At 61.6% G+C, this 18,584-nt stretch overlaps 3 protein-coding genes across 3 annotated transcripts; 2 read left to right on the top strand and 1 right to left on the bottom strand.

Annotated features, from left to right (window-relative positions):
• Nucleotides 1–611: 611 nt before the first annotated feature.
• Nucleotides 612–6,092, top strand: YBX2 (Y-box binding protein 2). The gene is made up of 9 exons (XM_086685804.1): nucleotides 612–910; nucleotides 1,507–1,570; nucleotides 2,965–2,998; nucleotides 3,862–3,951; nucleotides 4,223–4,507; nucleotides 4,652–4,755; nucleotides 5,051–5,228; nucleotides 5,556–5,640; nucleotides 5,724–6,092. Exons 1-8 carry the CDS (start codon nucleotides 646–648, stop codon nucleotides 5,604–5,606), a joined length of 1,071 nt encoding a protein of 356 aa, XP_086541930.1. The 5' UTR covers nucleotides 612–645; the 3' UTR covers nucleotides 5,607–5,640; nucleotides 5,724–6,092.
• Nucleotides 6,093–6,585: 493 nt separating this feature from the next.
• On the bottom strand, nucleotides 6,586–12,572 carry SLC2A4 (solute carrier family 2 member 4). Its single transcript, XM_086685800.1, has 11 exons — nucleotides 12,287–12,572; nucleotides 10,795–10,911; nucleotides 10,506–10,678; nucleotides 10,294–10,418; nucleotides 10,060–10,175; nucleotides 9,789–9,951; nucleotides 9,491–9,678; nucleotides 9,214–9,318; nucleotides 8,999–9,100; nucleotides 8,087–8,290; nucleotides 6,586–7,613 (listed from the first exon to the last, which is right to left on the bottom strand). The coding sequence occupies exons 1-11, from the start codon at nucleotides 12,317–12,319 to the stop codon at nucleotides 7,407–7,409; spliced, it is 1,533 nt and encodes a 510-aa protein (XP_086541926.1). The 5' UTR covers nucleotides 12,320–12,572; the 3' UTR covers nucleotides 6,586–7,406.
• Nucleotides 12,246–16,249, top strand: LOC147573987 (uncharacterized). The gene is made up of 2 exons (XM_086685806.1): nucleotides 12,246–12,890; nucleotides 13,546–16,249. Exons 1-2 carry the CDS (start codon nucleotides 12,273–12,275, stop codon nucleotides 13,834–13,836), a joined length of 909 nt encoding a protein of 302 aa, XP_086541932.1. The 5' UTR covers nucleotides 12,246–12,272; the 3' UTR covers nucleotides 13,837–16,249.
• Nucleotides 16,250–18,584: the final 2,335 nt, after the last annotated feature.

The following is an 18,584-nucleotide window of genomic DNA, read 5'->3' as shown; positions in this document are numbered from 1 at the left end:
CGGGGACCCCGGCCCGGGGCGTGCGGGGCATCCCCCGGGCCGGGAGGAGGCGGTGTGCGGGCACGTGCCGTCTCGAGGGCGGAGATGAGCGGTGCGGCGCGCAGCCAGAGCGGAGGCTGCGGGCGCCGGCCGCGCACCCGGGTCGTCAGGGGCAACCCCGAAGCTGCGCCCCCCGCCCCGCCCTGCGCGCACAGGCCAGGTGGCGGTTGGGGCGCGACCAGCCCGTTTGATTTCCCGCGGCCGGTGGAAAGGGGCGGAGGGGGAGGGGAAAGGGGCCGTCGGCCAATGGGCTGGGGCGGGGAGGTCACGTGACGGCCTCGGGGCGGGGCCCAGGTGTACTTACGAGGTGGCGAGCCCGGGTCTCGGCCTCCTGGCGAAGCCCGGGAGGCGTGGCCGGCGTGCGGGCCGGGGCGGGGGGCTTGCTCCGCTGGGATTGGCCCGGGGGCGGCAGGCGGGGCCTGCGCGCGCCGCGGCTGCGGGCTGCGATTGGCCTCGTCCCGGGGCCCGCTGCCGGCGTGCGGGCGAGGCTCGGGGCGCGAGGACTGAGCGGGGCGACGGGTTTGCGAGCCGGGGGGAGGGGCCGGGGCGGTGGCGGCGGCGGAGGAGGCGGTGGCGGCGGCGGGGGCCGGTACTGGACCCGGCGGGATGAGCGAGGCGGAGGCGGCAGCGGTGGCGACCGCGGCGACGGTGCCCGCGACGGCGGCAGGGGTGGTAGCGGTGGTGGTGCCGGTGCCCGCGGGGGAGCCACAGAAAGCAGGCGGCGGGGCAGGCGGCGGGGTCGGAGCCGCCTCGGGCCCCGCTGCCGGGACCCCCTCGGCGCAGGGTCCCCGCACCCCGGGCAACCCGGCGACGGCAGCCTCGGGGACCCCCGCGCCCCCGGCCCGGAGTCAGGCGGACAAGCCGGTGCTGGGTGAGGGGGGGCGCGTGCCAGAGCGGCTCTGAGGGTGTCGACGGGCTGGGGGAGGAGTGTCGTGGAGCCCACAGAACCCAGAAAGCCGAAGGCGGGCCTGGCCCCGGAGGCTCGAAGGACTAGCTGGGCTGGGGAGAGCTGACCTAAGCGTGTTCCCCTGGTGGGAAGTCCTGCCGCGCCTCCCTGGCAGCAAGGGCGCGGTGGGTAGGTCCAGCTAGGGTCCGGGGCACGTCCCCGCGGCGGGAGACTTGGCCTGGTTGACTCAGCCCGGGCAGCAGGTGCGCTAGGAACCCCTAGGGCAGGACTTGGTGGGCCTGGTGAGTACCTAGTTCTAGGTGAAGGACCCGGATTTGTAGCTCACGAGGAACAGGGCGTAGGGATGGAAAGGTCATGAAAGCCTGAGCCCTGCTGTACGGGCGCTTCAATTTGGGGGAACCGGGTCAGGATTGCCTTGAAGCCACTGGGCGAAACTGGTGGCTTCAAGTGGCGCTTCATAGGTCATGGGGAGGTAGGTTGGATCTGGAGTGCCTCCAAACTGAGTCCGACTCTCTCTCTTCCCCCCATCTTCTTGTCCCCACTGCGCTTCTGCCTGGCAGCGATCCAGGTCCTGGGCACCGTCAAGTGGTTCAACGTCCGGAACGGTTACGGATTCATCAACAGGTATCTGAGAACCCCAGGTGTATGGGGGGGGTGGGGGGGGGAACGGGTGTTTTCCAGACTGGCCTGTGGGGCTGGACACCTTCCCAGCCCCATCTCTACCCCTGCCGAGGCACGTGGTTGCAGTGTCCAGCTGACGCTGATTGAAAGTCTTTAACCACAGCACAAACGTGGGCGGGATGGAGCCGCCTCGGAATCTTCAAGGGCAGCAGAGAGTTAATGATCTAGGAACTTGGCCAACCTGGCTCCGGGCCTCCCGCTGCTCGTCTGTCTCACCTTGTGCTTTGGTTTGCTTCACCTCTGGGGCCGAATGTACCTGCTGTCTGCGCCTCGGGGCTCGGGGCTGGAGTCCTCACTCGTTTCCCGTGCAGGGCGGCTCCCAGCACGGTCCCCTGACTCACCGCCCTTAGAAAGGGCTGCTGGCTCATTTGAATCCCCCACCTGACGGGCCGGGCCGGAGGCCGGTGCCGGCTGGGGGCTGGGGCCGAGGCAGGAAGCCAGCCCCCGCAGACAGAGGCGGCTGCTGCTGCTTCTCTTCGGTTGGGCTGCTGGGAGCGACTGTGGTGGCTGATTGTGAGCAGAGCCAGGTCTCCCCCAGCGGGCCCTTCCCCAGCCCGGGCACCCTGCCCAGCCCAGCCCTCCTGGGAGGCCCCAGTTCCCTCTTAGCAGGCTGACCTTTGTACAGATCCAAGTGCTTTAAAGCTAGAACATTTGATCTAGGGAAGGATCCCTCCCTAATTCTGGAAACTGAGGACTCCCGGGAGGTTCTGAAGGAAAACCTTTGCGTTCTCCCCTCCCCGCCGTGGGATGCTAAGCTAAACTGGGGTAACGGGCGAGCAGGCAGAGAGAAGGATCGAGTATGATCTTGTTTCTCATCCTTGGTCCCTGGGTGTGTTGAGTGGGGGCCTGACCCTGGGGTTCCCCTCTGGGCTGAGGGCGAGAATAAAGTTTTGGGGATGTTCAGAGCAGGCTCTTGACAAGTTGTCCCCTTCTCAGACATATTCTGCTCCTCCTCCCGCACCCCACCTTCCTCCTTGACTGTAGGAGGGAAGACACGGGGATTTTCCAGCCGGGATGGGGGTTGGAACGGAGGGGGTGCTGGCCAGGGACAGTTGCACCCAGTCCTGCCAGGTCCTACGGTGCCCCTGGGGTGGAGGGTTGTGTCCTCAGCAGGTAAGAGCTGGCCCAGCTTCTTCAAGGTGACTTTGCACCCCTCCCCCCGCCCTTACAAAGCCCAGCCTTTTCAGGGAGGTTTTTGGAGCTTCCAGCTCCTGTCCCCCCATGCGTCCTGTGTACCCCCAAGAAGCCAGGGGATGCTGGCCTGCTGCTTTGAGGAACAGGCAGCTGGGGAGGCCTCACCAAGGTCACCCCCCCTAACAACCCCTCCTGTTCTGCAGGAATGACACCAAGGAGGACGTCTTTGTTCACCAGGTAAGTGCTGGGTCATCTTTGGGTGGGGGGGGAGAACCTACCCTCTCCTGGAAGGCCTGTCTCATAACCCTTAGCCGCACACAGCGTTTCTCCTGACTTCCCCTCGCACAGCGTGCCCCGCAGGAAATGGTCCCCCTCCACCCGCCTCAGGTGCCTGTGTTAACCACCATGGGCCCCACTTGTGTCAGGGTGTCTTTGTGAGAAGCCACTTGTTGCCCTCTGGTCACGGCATGCTCACTACCTACATCGGGACGCGCTGACACAAGAAGGAATCCTAGGCAGTGTTCAGAGGCAAAGGACACGGGCTAGCGATACTTGGGTGCGCTGGTTCTCAAAGTGCGGGCCCCGCGGCAGCAGCATCACCTGGCGGCCAGATTCTCGGGCCCCACCCCAGACGTGCCGAATCAGTCAGGCTCGGGGGAGGAGCCCGCCCACCTGTTGTAACGAGCTCTCCAGGTGATGCTGATGCGGCCCCAGTTTGAGAACCGCTGCCGTGGCGGCCGGAGCTCCCAGGTAAGAGGCGCGGCGCGTTTTACCCACTTTGCCACTTCGGACGCCTCCGCTGTGTGTTCTGCCTTGAGTTCTAGTCTCTGGCCGCCCTTTCGGAAACCCCTGCGGGGCGAAGGGAGGAGGGAGTGCGCCCTGGGGCGGTGCTGAGGGCACAGGCTGCCGGGAGGCCCTAGTTCGCGGCTTCTCCCCCGCTAAGCTGGGCCCGCCTCCGCGCTCACCCTGCGGCCCGGCCACGAGGAAGGAAGGTGCTGAAGACCGAGAAACGGGGTGGCGGACCCGGCGGGGGTGGGGGGAGGGGGGAGGGAGGCCGCGGGCCCGCTGCCCTCACCTTCCCGTGGCCTTTCCCCTCCCAGACGGCCATTAAAAGAAACAACCCCAGGAAGTTCCTGCGCAGCGTGGGCGACGGGGAGACGGTGGAGTTCGATGTCGTGGAGGGAGAGAAGGTTCGGGCGGCGGCGGGGGACGGGGCCCGTGAGCCCGGGGCCTCCAGACCGCATCCCTGCCCCGCACCCGGTGACCTCCGGGCTTCTCCGTCCTGCACCCAGCACTTGCCGGCGTCTGTCGTCCGGCCCCCACCCCCCGAGGGTCCGGGAGCCGCTCTTTCCTTCCCCGGGGGAGGCAGGAGCCGGAGGGAAGCGGGACGCGGGGAAGGAGGTTCGGGACCGCGTGTGGCTGGGCCAGGGTCTCACGGCGCGCTCCCCGCCCCCTCCCCAGGGCGCCGAAGCTGCGAACGTAACTGGGCCGGGGGGCGTGCCAGTCAAGGGCAGCCGCTACGCCCCCAACCGACGCCGGTTCCGCCGCTTCATCCCCCGGCCGCGCCCGGCCGCCCCGCCGCCCGTGGTGGCCGAGGCCCCGTCGGGCGGGACGGAGCCAGGCAGCGAAGGGGAGCGCGCCGAGGACTCCGGGCAGAGGCCCAGGCGGCGGCGCCCGCCCCCCTTCTTCTACCGACGGCGCTTTGTGAGAGGCCCTCGGCCCCCCAACCAGCAGCAGCCTATAGAGGTGAGGGGGCCTGGGGACGCGGGAGCCGCTACCGCCCCGGGAAGGGCGCCCGCGAGAACAGAGACCCCCCGGAGGGCTGGGAAGGGCCGCCGGCGCCGGGCGACCTCGTTCCCCAGGCTCCCCCAGGCCTTCGTGTGTTCCTAGGGCACCGATGGGGTGGAGCCCAAAGAGACAGCCCCATTGGAGGGGGATCAACAGCAGGGAGACGAGCGGGTCCCCCCACCCAGATTCCGGCCTAGGTACCGAAGGTGAGAGTCCCTCTCTGGGGCTGTCTTCCCTCTGCTGTCCGGCATTGGGCCCTCCCGGGAAGGGGGAAGAGCCAAGCTCTAGGAGAATCTGGAGCTGGCGGTGAGGGGCTGGCAGCTCCGTGATGGCTGATAAGGGGCCCGGTGGGGGAGGGCGTTGGAAGCCTGGCTCCTGGGGCGGGGGGCGCCGGATGGGGAGGCACCACGGTCCCCCTCTGCTGGGGGAGCCCCGGGAGGGAGGGAGGTGGGGCACACTGGGTCCCTGCTCCCCCCACGGGCCCCCTGCTCCTCTCCCCAGGCCTTTCCGCCCCAGGCCGCCCCAGCAGCCTACCACAGAAGGTGGGGATGGTGAGACCAAGCCCAGCCAGGGCCCCGCGGATGGGTCTCGGCCCGAGCCCCAGCGCCCACGAAACCGGCCCTACTTCCAGCGGCGGCGGCAGCAGCCGTCCGGACCCAGGCAGCCCGCAGCCCCGGAGGTGAGCACCTGGGCCGCTTGGGGGGTGGGGGGCAGGTAAGAGGAGAGGCTGGGGCCCACTCGCCCTCTTGCCCTTCCCCCTCACCCAGCTCCGCCCCCCACCTGAACCAGAGGGCCCAGACTGCAAGCCCCCCCCATCCTCCAGGCCACGCAGCCCAGGAGACCCCTCCCCACCCCCCCGACCCCAAGCCCCTGCAGACCCCTCTCTTGCGCTGCTTGGAGCCACTGCGGCCGCTCGCTCGTGGGTGTGAGCTGGGGAGGAGCGGAAAGAAAAAGGGTGCCTGCGAGAAGGCTGGGGTTGGGGGCTGACCGCCCCTGTTCTCTCTAGACCTCAGCCCCCATCAACAGTGGGGAGCCCCCCACCACCATACTGGAGTGACCCCAACTCAAAGGACACGTAGAGCTATCATCTGGTGAGCGGCGGCCCCGGTGCCGGGCAGTGGGTCGCTGTGCCTGAGGAGTCCCCACTCACGATTTATCCGTTTCTCTCTCTCAGGTTATCTGCCAGCTTTTCCAACTGCTCTGTACCCCCCCCCCCGCACCCCCTCCCCCCTTCCCCCAGTTCCTGACATGGAAACAGCGGCTTTCCCCTTTTCCTTGAGACTCAGGAGGGCCCAAACAACCGCCTTTTGGTTTCTCTCCCTCCCACCGTGGGTGGAGGGAAGGGGGACCCAGCCTTCTTGTTCAGAGGCCCCACCGCCCTCCCCTGAATCAGCCTGAGAAGGAACCGGCCGGCCCTTCCCTCCTCCTGGTTGTTTTCTTTCCCACCCAGTTTATTTTTCGTCTCCCTTCCAGCCCGTCCCTCTGAAGCCATTTTATGAACCGTCATGTACCACCTGAGCCTCCAGTAAAAACGAAAACAGGCTTTTCTGTGGTCTCGTCTCTGCCTCTTTTCTGTGGAGAATCACTGCTGGGGCCCCGTGGAAGGGGAGGCAGGGCCAGGCCTTGAGCCCTCCTCCTGGCGTCTCTGGCCCGTGAGAGTCCCTTCCCCATCCGTAACCTGGGGCTGGTGTCTCTCCTGCAGGATGAATGGTCTGGAAAGTCCTGAGAGCAGCTCTGGCACTTTCGGCTCCAACTTACTGCTCGTTCGCCGTCGATAAGAGCAACGACTGGGGGCGCCCGGCAGGCTCGGTGTAGAGCCTGTGACTCTTGATCTCAGGGCCATGGGTTCAGTCCCCGTGTCGGGTGTGTGTTTTGTGTTTTTTAAACCCATGACTAGAAACCAGTGGGGGCGGAGTGGCTGCCTATGGAGGATTCTTTGGCCTTGAGCTAAGGCAGGGTGAGAGAGACAGCGGGGGGAAGGGGAGCTGTGCTCGCCGTCCAGCCGGTCCTTGGGCGCCCCCACGACAGGACGCGCGTCTCGTACGGCGACTTTATGTCTGCATCTCCTATATACACGTCGTACAACAGACCTTTGGTTCCTTCTCCCTGCCCCTTTTGCAAACACATACAAAAATATCGAAAGGCTCCTCCCACCCCGTTTACAGGCCGCCCTTCAAATTCCTCTTTCCCTTAGTTGGTCAAAAGCTTGTGGGTACAACACCCTTCGGGTCGGCAGAAGAGACCAGAGCAGGGCCCCCTCTCCCCGCGCGTTGGCCCGTGCTCCCCTCTTGCCCCAGAAGGTTGGGCCCAGAGGGCCGAGCCTGCCAGGAGAGGGGGGCGTAGGCCCTAGGAGGGGTCGAAACCGGACCCGCTTGGCCCAGAGTCTATGAGGCAAGAACTCAGAGCAAAGTGCCAGAGGAGGAGGGCGAGTCCGAGGTGGCAGGGGCCACGGCTCCGGTCCTCTCTGCTTCAGTCTGCCCACTAAACGGTCCCCGGGCCTCCCCTCCCTGCAGCCCTCCTTCTCTAGCAAGGGAGCCACGTCTTCTGGAACTGAGGGTGGGGGGTGGGTGGGGTGGGCCACGGAGGAAGGAGGGGGCGAGACGGGAGAACGGCCCACCCTGACGGCCACAGCCTAATCACACCACACCAATAACCCACGAGTCACACGAGGGGAACGAGGCGTTGCCAAGACCGCCCTTCCCTCCAGCTTCCCGACCCCCCCCCCCCCCCAGGCTGCAGGGGCTCCTCTGCCCTGGAAGTAACAGGGAAGAGAGGGTTAAAGTGCACAGGTGAGGAGGGGGTCTGGGTGGGGGTGGGGGTGGGCGAGAGCACGGCCCTCCCGCCCCTGCCAGGCCCCTCAGTCATTCTCATCGTCCGGCCCCAAGTACTCCAGTTCCGTGCTGGGCTTCACCTCCTGCTCTAAGAGAGAGGGCGTCCGGCGGAAGTCGGCAGAGATCTGGTCAAATGTCCGGCCTCGGGTCTCAGGCACTCTTAGGAAGGTGAAGGTGAAAAAGCAGAGCAGAAGGACCGCGAACAGAAGGAAGACGTATGGACCCATCGCCTCCTGGACAGGCGGAGGAAGAGGTGTTGATGGAGGGGAGGGCGGGGGGGGGGGGGTGCTACACATACAGCAGGTGGTTCCTTCGTGGGGCAGGGGGAACAACCAGGAATGAGAATGGAGGGAGGAAAGGATTCTCCGTTCCCCAGCCTCTCGTAATTTTTCGCCGTCTTTACCATGGTGAGGGCCAGAGCGTTTCCGCTCAGCTTGGGTCCCCAGCCACCTGCAGTGTGGACGTGAAGCTGGGCGCGTTACTCTGCAGTTACACCACAGCTCGGAGGCCCTTCTGTCGTTACCCCTTCAGCTCCCTTGTCCCCTTCGACTCTAGTGGAGCAGGTGGTCTTCAGGGCCCACGTGGTCCACCAGAGCGACCCTGGGGTCGGGGATGGGGGTGGGGCTGGAGGAAGCGAGGGGGCTGGCGGGGACCTGCCCCACCCTGGCCTACCGGGTAGGAGGTGGGACGGGGGCAGGGCACCTACCGCTATGTACTGGAAACCCATGCCGATGATGAAGTTGCACGTCCAGTTGGAGAAACCAGCCACGGCCATGGCCGCCGGGCGGGGGCCCTGGCTGAACAGCTCAGCCACGATGAACCAGGGGATGGGCCCGGGGCCAATCTCAAAGAATGCCACAAAGCCAAAGATGGCCACGATGGAGACGTAGCTCATGGCTGGAACCCGCTCCTGGGGGACGGGCAAGGAGAGGAAGGAATTCAGGTCCCGTCTTTCTGGATCTTCCTTTGCTCTCAGTGCAGAGAACTGACATCTACCCCTCCCAGCAGCTCACGGAAGAGCCTGCCACCCTAAGTTAGAACAGGTCTTGGAGCATTTCTGACCACTGACATCCAGCTGGCTGCCCAACTGCTACTCCATTCAGGGCAGAGAGAATGTTCTACGTTCTGAGCTATCAAGGTGGTCGCTTCTCCGGGCGCCTGAGTGGCTCAGTCCGTTAAGTGTCTGACTTGATTTCGACCCAGGTCGTGATCTCATGGTTCTGTGGGTTCGAGCCCCGCACTGGGCTCTGCACGGACAGCGTGGAACCTGCTGGGGATTCTCTCTCTCCCTCTCGCTCTGCCCTTCCCCTGCTTGCGCTCTCTCTCCTTCTCTCTCTCAAAAAACAAAAAAAAAACAAAAAAAAAAAAAAGAAGAAAAGCTAGTTGGTTCTCTCTTGGTTCTCAAACTGGGTCCTTAGGAATTGTTGTTCCTAAAACTAGACAGTGGCTCTCCTCCCTGGCTGCCAGGGTTCTGCCCGAGCTTCCTCCCAGAGCAGGAAGAGGTGCAGGAACATAGGGGAACGCGGACCATGGTCCTGGCCCGAGGCTGGCCCCAGAGCTCCTCGGGGCGGTGCCCTCGGGCTGGGCCGCTGGCTCCCTCCCCCTCCCCAGGCCTCACCAGCAGCAGCAAAGCTATGGTCATCAAGATGGCACAGCCACACATCCCCGCCAGGCCCAGGAGGTGGAGGGTCCGACGCCCCGCGCGCTCTACCAAGAACACCTGTGAGGAGGAGTCACGGCTTGGCAGGGGGCCTCCGGGCACGGGAGTGGGAGGGACTGGGCGGGTGGGGGCTAGTGGGGGACACGAAGGCGACGGTGGGCGCCCACAGTTACCGAGACCAAGGTGAAGACCGTGTTGACTACGCCGGCCCCTATGGTGGCGTAGGCTGGCCGTCCTACCCCTGCTGTCTCGAAGATGCTGGTTGAATAGTAGAACACCTAGGAGCGGGGGAGAAGAGAAGGGGATGGCAGGGGTGACCCTCTCCCCCCCGGTGGCCACACCAAGCCCGACCGACCCGAGTTTGAACACAGGGAGCCTGCGCCCTTCTTCTCCCCTCCTCTCGGGCCGGGCCCCGACCCCCGCCCTTCCCGGAGGCTGCGGCTCGCGTACAGCGTTGATGCCCGAGAGCTGCTGACTCAGCTGCAGCACGACAGCGATGGCCAGGGGCTGCCGGTGGGTGCGGCTGCCCAGGAGCTGGAGCAGGGACAGCGGCCGCTCACGCTCCAGCTTCCGCTTCTCCTCCTTCAGCTCAGCCAGCGCTCCAGACACGTCAGCCCAGCCCGTGAGGCGCTTCAGGCCTGGGGGCGAGGAGGGTGGGGCCTGAGAGGGAGGGCTGGCGGGGAGGGGGTCTGGGAGGGTGGGGGGGGGGGCCTGGGAGGGCGGCGAGCAAGGCGGGGCGCAGGCTCACTCTTTCTGGCCGGCCCCTCCAGGTTCCGGCTGATGTAGAGGTAGCGGGGGCTTTCCGGGCACAGGGGCAGCAGGACCAGCTGCAGGAGGGCAGGCAGCACCGTGATGCCCAGCAGTAGTGGCCACAGGGTGGCCGTGCCCAGCATGGACTCCAAGCCCAGCACCTGAGGAACGAGGGTGGGAAACAGGACAGGCCATTCAGCCCGGAGCCCCACCCAGCCCCCCGCCCCCCCGCCCCCCGCCTAGCCACTCATAAGGCCTGGCCCGGTCACCTGGGCGATCAGAATGCCAATGACGATGGCCAGTTGGTTGAGCGTCCCCAAGGCGCCCCGCAAGTGAGTGGGGGCGATCTCCCCCACGTACATGGGCACCAGCCCCGACGTGAGCCCTGGGCAGAGGGAAGAAGAGAGGGCTGAGGGCAGCTGGCCACTCCCCCCTGCAGGTCCAGTGATGGTGAACGGACAAGATAGCAGGGCACTGGGCAGGGCCATGGCGCCCATCGGTACCTGAGTAGGCGCCAATGAGGAACCGCCCGAGAATGAGCATCTCGTAGGACGCAGCAGCATTGGCCAGGCCCATGAGGGTGCCCCCCAGCACCGCCAGGATGTTGTTGACCAGCATGGCCCTCTTCCTGACGGGCAAAGAGTGGGGCTGGAAGTTAGGGTGCCATGCTGTGACCCCTGGTCCTGTCCCTCACCCCTGCCCTCCAGGCCCATACCTTCCCAGCCACTGAGAGACGACACCAATGAGGAAAGAGGAGATCATGCCGCCCACAGAAAAGATGGCCACGGACAGAGCCCAGAGGGTGGTGAGGGTGCCTGGCGGGATGGAGCTGGGTCCCTCCGGCCCCTGCCTCCCCAGCCACGTCTCATTGTAGCTCTGTTCAATCACCTGGGGGGACAGCGTAAGAGTGACTGCCTGCAGAGGCGGCTCCCTCTGCTGTCCCTTGCTGTCCCCTGCCCTCTTTGCTTAGACAGTCCACACCCTGCCAGCCACAGACCCCTCACCTTCTGCGGGGCATTGATGACCCCAATGTTATAGCCAAACTGGAGGGAGCCAAGCACAGCAGAGAACACGGCGAGGACCAGGGTCCCAGTTACTCGCTGCCGTGGGGGCTCCCCGTCCTGGGTAGGCAGAAGAAGAGACGAGGCATGTCACACAGAATCATGCTTCCTTTCTTTCCTCCAGGGGCCCGGGCCCAGCCGGAGCTTTAAGATGCTGGGTTCTATCCAACATGTTGGGTGAGGGAAACTGGGCCATATTAGGAATAGAGCAAAGATCTCAGTGTAAACAGTACTAGGAAGAACCCAACAGTGATCAGCCATGAAAAAGAAAAAAAAAAAAAACAAAAAACAAAAAACCAAAACTGAGTCTTTGGGTCCAGCAAGCTGAGAAATGTTTGAGGACCTCGGGCCTCACCATTCCTCTGTGACCTTGGGACAGGCTTGGCCTTAAGACTTGAGTTGGAATTTGGGTGACCTTGGGTGAGTCCCTTCCCCACTCTGAGCCTAGGTTTCCACTGGGTTGGGGGGGGGGGGGCGGGTAGGGGTGATGTTGCCTGCTTTGCCTACCTGTCAGTAAAAGTCAGAAAGTCAAAGTCAAGTGTTAACAGTATTCCGGACACTGCTGGGTTGATAAAGCAAAGCGGGCCTTATCATCCGCCTCTGCCCTCTTTCCTCTCCCCCTCTGGGGCTCCCTCAGCGGGCTCCCGGAGGCGCCCAACAGGCTCAACAAAAGACAATTCCAAAAAGGACATCGCGGTCATTCCTCCCCGCATATGGCCCTTGGGGTGGCCTTCTCTGTCCCCGCCCCGGCCTCCCTTCCCCCTCCAGGCTCCGACGAAGGGCGGGGGGCCGTGCCCGGCTTCTGCCTGGGGGAGCCAGGCCCAGGGGATGGGGGTGGGAAGGTGGTGTGAGGGGCGGTGGCGGTGGTGGCCGCTCGCTGGCGGTACGGACTGTCTCTAAGCGGAAACCTGAGCTGGGGGAGGGGGGGGCTGACACTCCCCTCAGCCCCTCCACCAACCGTGGGGCTGAGGGAAAGTTCAGCGTCCTGGAGGACGGCCAGGGGTGGGGGTGGGGGCCCACGGAGAGCCTCCGGTCCTCGAAAAACTTCCCGAGAGAGCCGGGACAGACGGACAGCTCCAGGAGGGCACGGCTCGCCTGGATCTGTTTTCTCAAGATGGATCGAGGGGGCAGGGTGTCCCCGATCCCGGCGCAGCGCGCCTCGTACTGGAGAAGGGAGCGAACCCTGGACTCGGGAAATCCAGTGGTGGCCCGTGTCCCCGAACTGTCCCCGAGACCCACTCAGCCTCTTGGAAGGACTGGAATCCGACAGTCACGGGTTGCCCCGCAGGGGTATAAATAGCCAGGCCCCCACCCCCACCCCCACCCTCCCCCCTGCGCCTGCGCAGGGACCGCCCCCTAGCTGACCCCAAAGGCGACCCCAGCCCGAGAAAGAGGGCCCTGTGCCCCCGTCCCGCCCCCTCATGCTGAACCGTACTTCGGAGCCGATCTGTTGGAAACCCGACGGCATCTTGTCTCAAGAACCCGAGGCGCAGGAGCAGCAGTTAACGGGGAGGCGACTGGGGGGTCGGCGGTCCCGGCCTGGCGGGCCGAGGGCGCGGGGCGACGGGCGTCCCGGAGCGACCGCGCGGAGGGCGAGCCTGGCGGGACCCACTGCCGCGAGCCAAGGACGCAGAGAGCGGCAGGGCTCCCCGGGATCTGGCGCAGCGGGGCTGGGGGGAGAGACCCGAAGATCCCCCGCAGCCCCCACGGGCCACGCCCTTCGCAGCACCCATTGGCCAGGAGCCCGCACACCCCAGAAGGCCACGCCCCTCCCTAAGCCTCGTGTTCACGATTTGGCACTGGGGAGCGGGTGGGGCCGGCGAGACCACGCCTCCCCGACGTGCCCGACGGGACACGCCCCGCGGGTTCCCGCCCGCCTCCCGCGGGCAAGTTTGGAGACCGGGTCCCAGGACACAGCGGCCCCGCCCCGCCGCGTGCGGAGACTCCGCCCCGCAGCCGGGGTTGGGGCCGAAGAGGCAACTTGGGTGCCCTGCGCCGCGGGTTGGGACCGCGGGGTCCGGGAGGAGGGGATGCGGCAGGTAGGCTGGCCCGGGAGAGAAGTCTGGCGGCCCGACGCAGCGCGCGCGAGGTGGCGCGCGGGGTGGCTGGCGAGCAATGGCCTGGAGTAACCCCCCCGCGGCTATTTTTAGCTCCCACGTTGGGAGATGCCAAATGTCAGGTCCCGGGTGTCCCGGCCTGTCCCGGGCGGGGGAGGGCAGGGAGATGGAGCCTTAAAGGGTCCGAGGCGCGCTTCCCACGCGGGGACGGCCCGGGTGGGAGGAGGGGGACAGGAAATTCCGCTCCTAGAGGGTGGCGTGTGTGGGCCTGGAGGTCCTCCTTCCGTGCACCCCTGCACCTATCTGGCCCTCCCCCTACACCCGTTCCGCACACTGGCTCCTGGAGGCGGCCTGAGGGACAGCTGTTCACACCAGTCACGCCACCAGCCTGAGGTTCCCGAGCCGCCACCAGTGTGCCGGCCGCGTGGACGACTTGGACACTCTCTCCAGAGGCCGCTCCGGGTCTGAACCCCCAGCCAGGAGGACGCGACCTAGTGTTGGCGCGCCGCGCGTTCCGCGGAACGCGCGGCGCAGCCCTCGGGTCCCCGAAGCGCGGGGCTGTAGCACCACCTGCGGGGCGAGCGAGGATCCGCAGCGGATCCGGGCACAGTCGTCTCTGGCCCCCTGTCCCTCGCAGGTCCGCCTCGGAAAGGCTTCGTTACATCCAGCCCAGGCCTCCTTCGGGAGCTCCGGACCCCAGTATTCAGCTACCGCCTGCGCCGGGCGGCTCACATCGTCAGCATGCCCACACCCGCTCTTCCGTCTGACCTCTTCATCCCAGTGGATGGTCCCGTTGGCCACCCTGTCACTCCTGGGGGAATCCCGGAGGTCCTGCTTGCTTCCTCCTCCCTTGCCCCTTCCCCTCCTCCCCTTCCCGCCTCCCGCCTTTATCCAGTGCGTTACCAGCCTTGGTGCGCTGACCTCCTAAATTCACATTCATCAGATTTTCTCCACCTGCCTTGCCGCCGCCTTGGTCCAGACCACCATTAACCTCCTGCTCCTTACTTTCCCTGAGGCGGAGGACGGCGTTCAAGGCAAAAAGTTCAACCTCATCACTCCTGCCCCCAAACTCTCTGGTTCCTTGTTGCCCCCACGTCACATTCAAACCCCTTTTCAGAGTGAAAACTCCTGCTTTTCTTATCTCTGCCTCACCTTCCCTTCTTTTCCCTCGTGTTCTAGGCAATACCTAACCCCTTGGTGGTGGTTGTTGTTTTTAAGCTTACTGATTTATTTTGAGAGAGTGAGCACAAGTGGGGCAGGGGCAGAGAAAGAGAGGCAGAGAGAGAATCCCAAGCAGGCTCTGAATTGTCAGTGCAGAGCCCATAGGGGGGCTGGAACTCACAGACCGGGAGATCATGACCTGAGCCAAAATTGGACGCTTAACCCACTGAGCCACCCAGGGGCCCGATACCTGACCCCTTGTACCCAGAACACATGGTGTCATTTCTATCCTGAGTGCCTTTGCTGTACGAATCTCTCAATCTGGAAAACCAGAAGACTTCTGTTCACCCTTCAAAAACTGCCCACCTCCTCTCTGAAACCTTTCTTGGCCTTCCTCTGGGGGGCGGGGTAGAGAAAGAAAGCCCCGTGTCCCCAGTGTAGTAGATTGTCATTTGTTTTCTTCCCTCTGTACTTAAGCCTTGAGCATAGAAGTTCACCTTGTTTCCCTCTGTGCTCCCAGCACCCAGCCTTAGTGGCGGGCACTCAGTACATGTTGGATGAATGGATGGATGAATGAATGAATGAATGAATGAATGGATGGATGAATGAAGGTCTGGCCCTATGACCAAGAGCACAGGCTGGAGAGCCTGCACAAAAGAGGGAACTATCAGGGGATTGGCTCCACCTATCTGGCCAAGGGGGCATAGATGAAGAACTAAAGTGTCAACATTGAGGAGTACCAATCCTTTAGGAGCCGAAAGGAGCGGAGGCCATTGATAGAAGCAGGGAAGGGCCAACGAGGAACCAAGGACTCGGGGATGCTACAAGGGGAGGAGGGGAAAAGCCAAGCAAGGTGCCTAGAACAGAGGGGTTAAAGGGGGGCGCAGACTGGGGGCAGATGGAAAGTCAGTGTAGCAGGTGAGGTTCTGGGCTCCGTTCTACGAGGGCACATTCCTGCTCTCATTCAGATGCTGTGTTTCCGATGCTTCTCAGCGACGCTTCTAGACAAGAGAGAAGGCAGGAGAGCTGGGAGGGAGAAAGAAAGGTGGCCTGGAAGGTGAGCAAGGGGTTGTTGATAGAAGATGGAAGGAGAGGAGAGACACGTGACATTGGGGGGGGGGGCTTTACATCGGAGCGCACGTGCTAGCGTGCATGCGTGTGTGTGTGTGTGTGTGTGTGTGTGTGTGTGTGTGTGTCTTGCTTCTTGATAGACAGCTGTAGCCCTTCCCAAACTCTGCCCTCTGCCACGGGGAGTTCATCCCTGCAGGCTTTTGTTTCCAAAGCTCCTGTGACCACTGCCTTCTGGCTGGGTTCAGCCCGTGATGGGTAAGCGATGGAGGTGGGAGGGGGCAGGAGAAAGCCAGGATGCCCCCGCCACACACACACACACACACACACACACACTACCTTCTGCTCCTACTTCACAGGACCATTTGGCTTCCAGTTTCTGGAAGGCAACCTGGATTCCCGAGCTTCAGCAATGCCGTCTCCCCTGTTCGCTCCTTCGCTGCATTTTGTCCATAGATCAGGGTCTGAGGTGCAGAGGATTGAATTAATGACACAGTTCTTGGTGCATTATCTGTGTTGATTGATGTCTTGTTTTTATTTTATTTTGAAATGTTTATCTTTACTTTTGAGAGAGAGAGAGCGCGCGTTCGAGCAGGGGAGGGGCAGAGAGAGAGGGGAACAGAGGATCTGAAGCAGGCTCCAGGCTCCGAGCTGTCAGCACAGAGCCTGACGCGGGGCTCGAACTCACGAACTGTGAGATCATGACCTGAGCCCAAGTTGGATGCTCAACCCACTGAGCCACCCAGACGCCCCATACGTCTTGTTTTCATTTTAAAAGCTATTCTCTTTTGGGGCGTCTGGCTGGCTCAGTTGGTACAGTATGTGACTCTTGATCTCAGGGTTGTGAGTTCAAGCCCCACGTTGGGCATAGAGCTTACTTAAAAAAAAAAAAGGAAAACAAAACTTTTTTTGGATTCACAACCCATTTCCCTTTGTCCTCCCTCAAAAGGCAGCCATTCCAATGCATTTCATGCTCACTTGTGTTTGTGCTCTTGCAAAACATCAGTTGTTTTCTGTGCAAACATTTCTTTATTTTTACTTTTATTTTTTGACAAATCCTATTTTATTAATTTTATTTTCTTAAACTTACATCCAAAGTAGTTAGCATATGGTGCAGCGATGATTTCAAGAGTAGATTCCCAGGGGCGCCTGGGTGGCGCAGTCGGTTAAGCTTCCGACTTCAGCCAGGTCACGATCTCGCGGTCCGTGAGTTCGAGCCCCGCGTCGGGCTCTGGGCTGATGGCTCGGAGCCTGGAGCCTGTTTCCGATTCTGTGTCTCCCTCTCTCTCTGCCCCTCCCCCGTTCATGCTCTGTCTCTCTCTGTCCCAAAAATAAATAAACGTTGAAAAAAAAAAAAAGAGTAGATTCCCTAATGCCCCTCCCCCACTTAGCCCATTCCCCCCCCCACACCCCCTCCAGCAACCCTCAGTTTGTTCTCCATATTTCTGAGTCTCTTCTGTTTTGCCCCTCTCCCTGTTTTTATATTATTTTTGCTTCCCTTCCCTGTGTTCATCTGTTCTGTGTCTTAAAGTCCTCATATGAGTGAAGTCATATGATTTTTGTCTTTCTCTAATTTCACTTAGCATAAGACCCTCCAGTTCCATCCACGTAGTTGCAAATGGCAACATTTCCTTCTTTTTGATTGCCGAGTAATACTCCATTGCATGTATATACCTCATCTTCTTTATCCATTCATCCATCGATGGACATTTGGGCTCTTTCCAGACTTTGGCTCTTGTCGATAGGGCTGCTATAAACAGGGGGGGTGCACGTGTCCCTTCGAAACAGCACACCTGTACCCCGTGGATAAATGCCTAGTAGTGCAATCGCGGGTGGTAGGGTAGTTCTATTTTTAGCTTTTTGAGGAACCTCCATGCTGTTTTCCAGAGTGGCTGCACCAGCTGGCATTCCCGCAAACATTTCTAATTTATGTAAATAGCATCTTGTTATATATTTCATTCCGATCCTACTTACTGACCAGAAGCACTATGTTTTTTTTTTAGTTTATTTATTTTGAGAGAGAGAGAGAGAGAGAGAGAGAGAGTGTGTGTCTGTGTGTGTGTGTGTGAGAGAGAGAGAGAGAGAGAGAGAGAGAGAGAGAGAGAGAGAGAGAGAATCCCAAGCAGGCTCCCTGCGGTCAGTGCAGAGCCCCACTTGGGACTCGATGACCTGAGCCAAAATGACAAGTCCCATGCTTAACCGACTGAGCCCCCCAGGTGCCCTTGTAAGCACCATGGTTTCCATCCTCCTTCATGCTCTGTCTGATGCGTGGGGCTCCACGGTGTCACTCACGCCACGTGTAGTTGCTCGAGGTCCCGCTGATGAACACCCGTGTCACCTGCGGTTCCCAAACGCAACAAAAGAATGTGTCAATGCACATTTCCTACCCGGCTTGTTACCGCTTCCTGTGAGAACTTCTCTGGGAGAGACATCGCTGCCTATCCGTATGTCTATTATTAATTATATCTGTCTACACAAGTGGAATTTCTGAGTCATAGGGCATACTTACACCTACTTTGACCAAGTACTACCAGCTTGCTCTGAAGACTGACTGTCCCGGGCTCCGCGTCCATCAGCAGTGCGAGAGTGCGAGAGGCTTCTGTTACCGCCCCAGCCTCTCAGCAAACGGCTAGATGCAGCGCAGTTAGGAGTATGGACCCCGGGGAGCGCCTGGGGGGCTCAGTTGGTTGAGCGCCTGACCTCGGCTCAGGTCTTGATCTCACGGTCTGTGAGTTCGAGCCCCGCATCGGGCTCTGTGCCGACAGCTCAGGGCCTGGAGCCTGCTTCGGATCCTGTGTCCCCCTTTCTCTCTGCCCCTCCCGGGCTCATGCTCTGTCTCTCTCTCAAAAACAAATAAACATGAAAAAAAAAAAAAAGTATGGACTCTGGGCTCACACTCCCTGAGTTTGAGTGTCCTTACCAACTTGCTAACTTTGCCCTTGGGAAAGTTACCTAAGCTCTTTGTGTCTTATATACCTCATCTGTAAAACGAGAAGGGAGATAATAATAGCATCTACATCTTAGGGTTTTAATGAAGGGGAACAATGGAACACTCATATGGTGCTTACAGTGGATCGAACCCAGTTATGTTTTTGTTTTGTTTTGTTTTGTTTTAACGGCTTTATTGAGGTATAATTCACAAACAATAAACTGCACATATTTCAAATGTACAATTTGGTAAGTTTTGACCGATGTCCACACCCATGAAACCATCCCCGTCATCAAGATAGTGGACATATCCATCATCCCCCGGGGTTTCCTTTACCTCTTTGTAATCCGTCCCTACAGCCCTTTCCACCCACCCCTGTAGGCAGCCAGTGCCAGTCTTTCTGGAACACTTTGCATTTTCTGGAATTTTATGCAAACGGAGACATACAGGATGTATGGGGGGGGGGTCTGGCTTCTTTCACTACGTAATTATTTTGAGATTCATCCATGCTGTTGTGT

This window comes from Puma concolor, chromosome E1 (assembly GCF_028749965.1).
Source record: "Puma concolor isolate L17-30 chromosome E1, mPumCon1.1.hap2, whole genome shotgun sequence".
NCBI lineage: Eukaryota > Metazoa > Chordata > Mammalia > Carnivora > Felidae > Puma > Puma concolor.
This window is presented reverse-complemented; position numbering and strand designations above follow the sequence as displayed.

What these genes read in the sequence shown, in the direction of transcription:
- YBX2 (XM_086685804.1), top strand. Translation starts at nt 646, where the DNA reads ATGAGCGAGGCGGAGGCGGCAGCGGTGGCGACCGCGGCGACGGTGCCC. An exon ending in ACCAGCAGCAGCCTATAGAG is followed by an intron (nt 4,508 to 4,651) that starts GTGAGGGGGCCT and finishes GTGTGTTCCTAG; the next exon opens with GGCACCGATGGGGTGGAGCC. An exon ending in GGCAGCCCGCAGCCCCGGAG is followed by an intron (nt 5,229 to 5,555) that starts GTGAGCACCTGG and finishes TGTTCTCTCTAG; the next exon opens with ACCTCAGCCCCCATCAACAG.
- LOC147573987 (XM_086685806.1), top strand. Translation starts at nt 12,273, where the DNA reads ATGCTGAACCGTACTTCGGAGCCGATCTGTTGGAAACCCGACGGCATC. An exon ending in GGGAGGAGGGGATGCGGCAG is followed by an intron (nt 12,891 to 13,545) that starts GTAGGCTGGCCC and finishes TGTCCCTCGCAG; the next exon opens with GTCCGCCTCGGAAAGGCTTC.
- SLC2A4 (XM_086685800.1), bottom strand. Translation starts at nt 12,319, where the DNA reads ATGCCGTCGGGTTTCCAACAGATCGGCTCCGAA. An exon ending in GTCTCTCAGTGGCTGGGAAG is followed by an intron (nt 10,419 to 10,505) that starts GTATGGGCCTGG and finishes TTTGCCCGTCAG; the next exon opens with GAAGAGGGCCATGCTGGTCA. An exon ending in AGCTCTCGGGCATCAACGCT is followed by an intron (nt 9,319 to 9,490) that starts GTACGCGAGCCG and finishes CCCCGCTCCTAG; the next exon opens with GTGTTCTACTATTCAACCAG.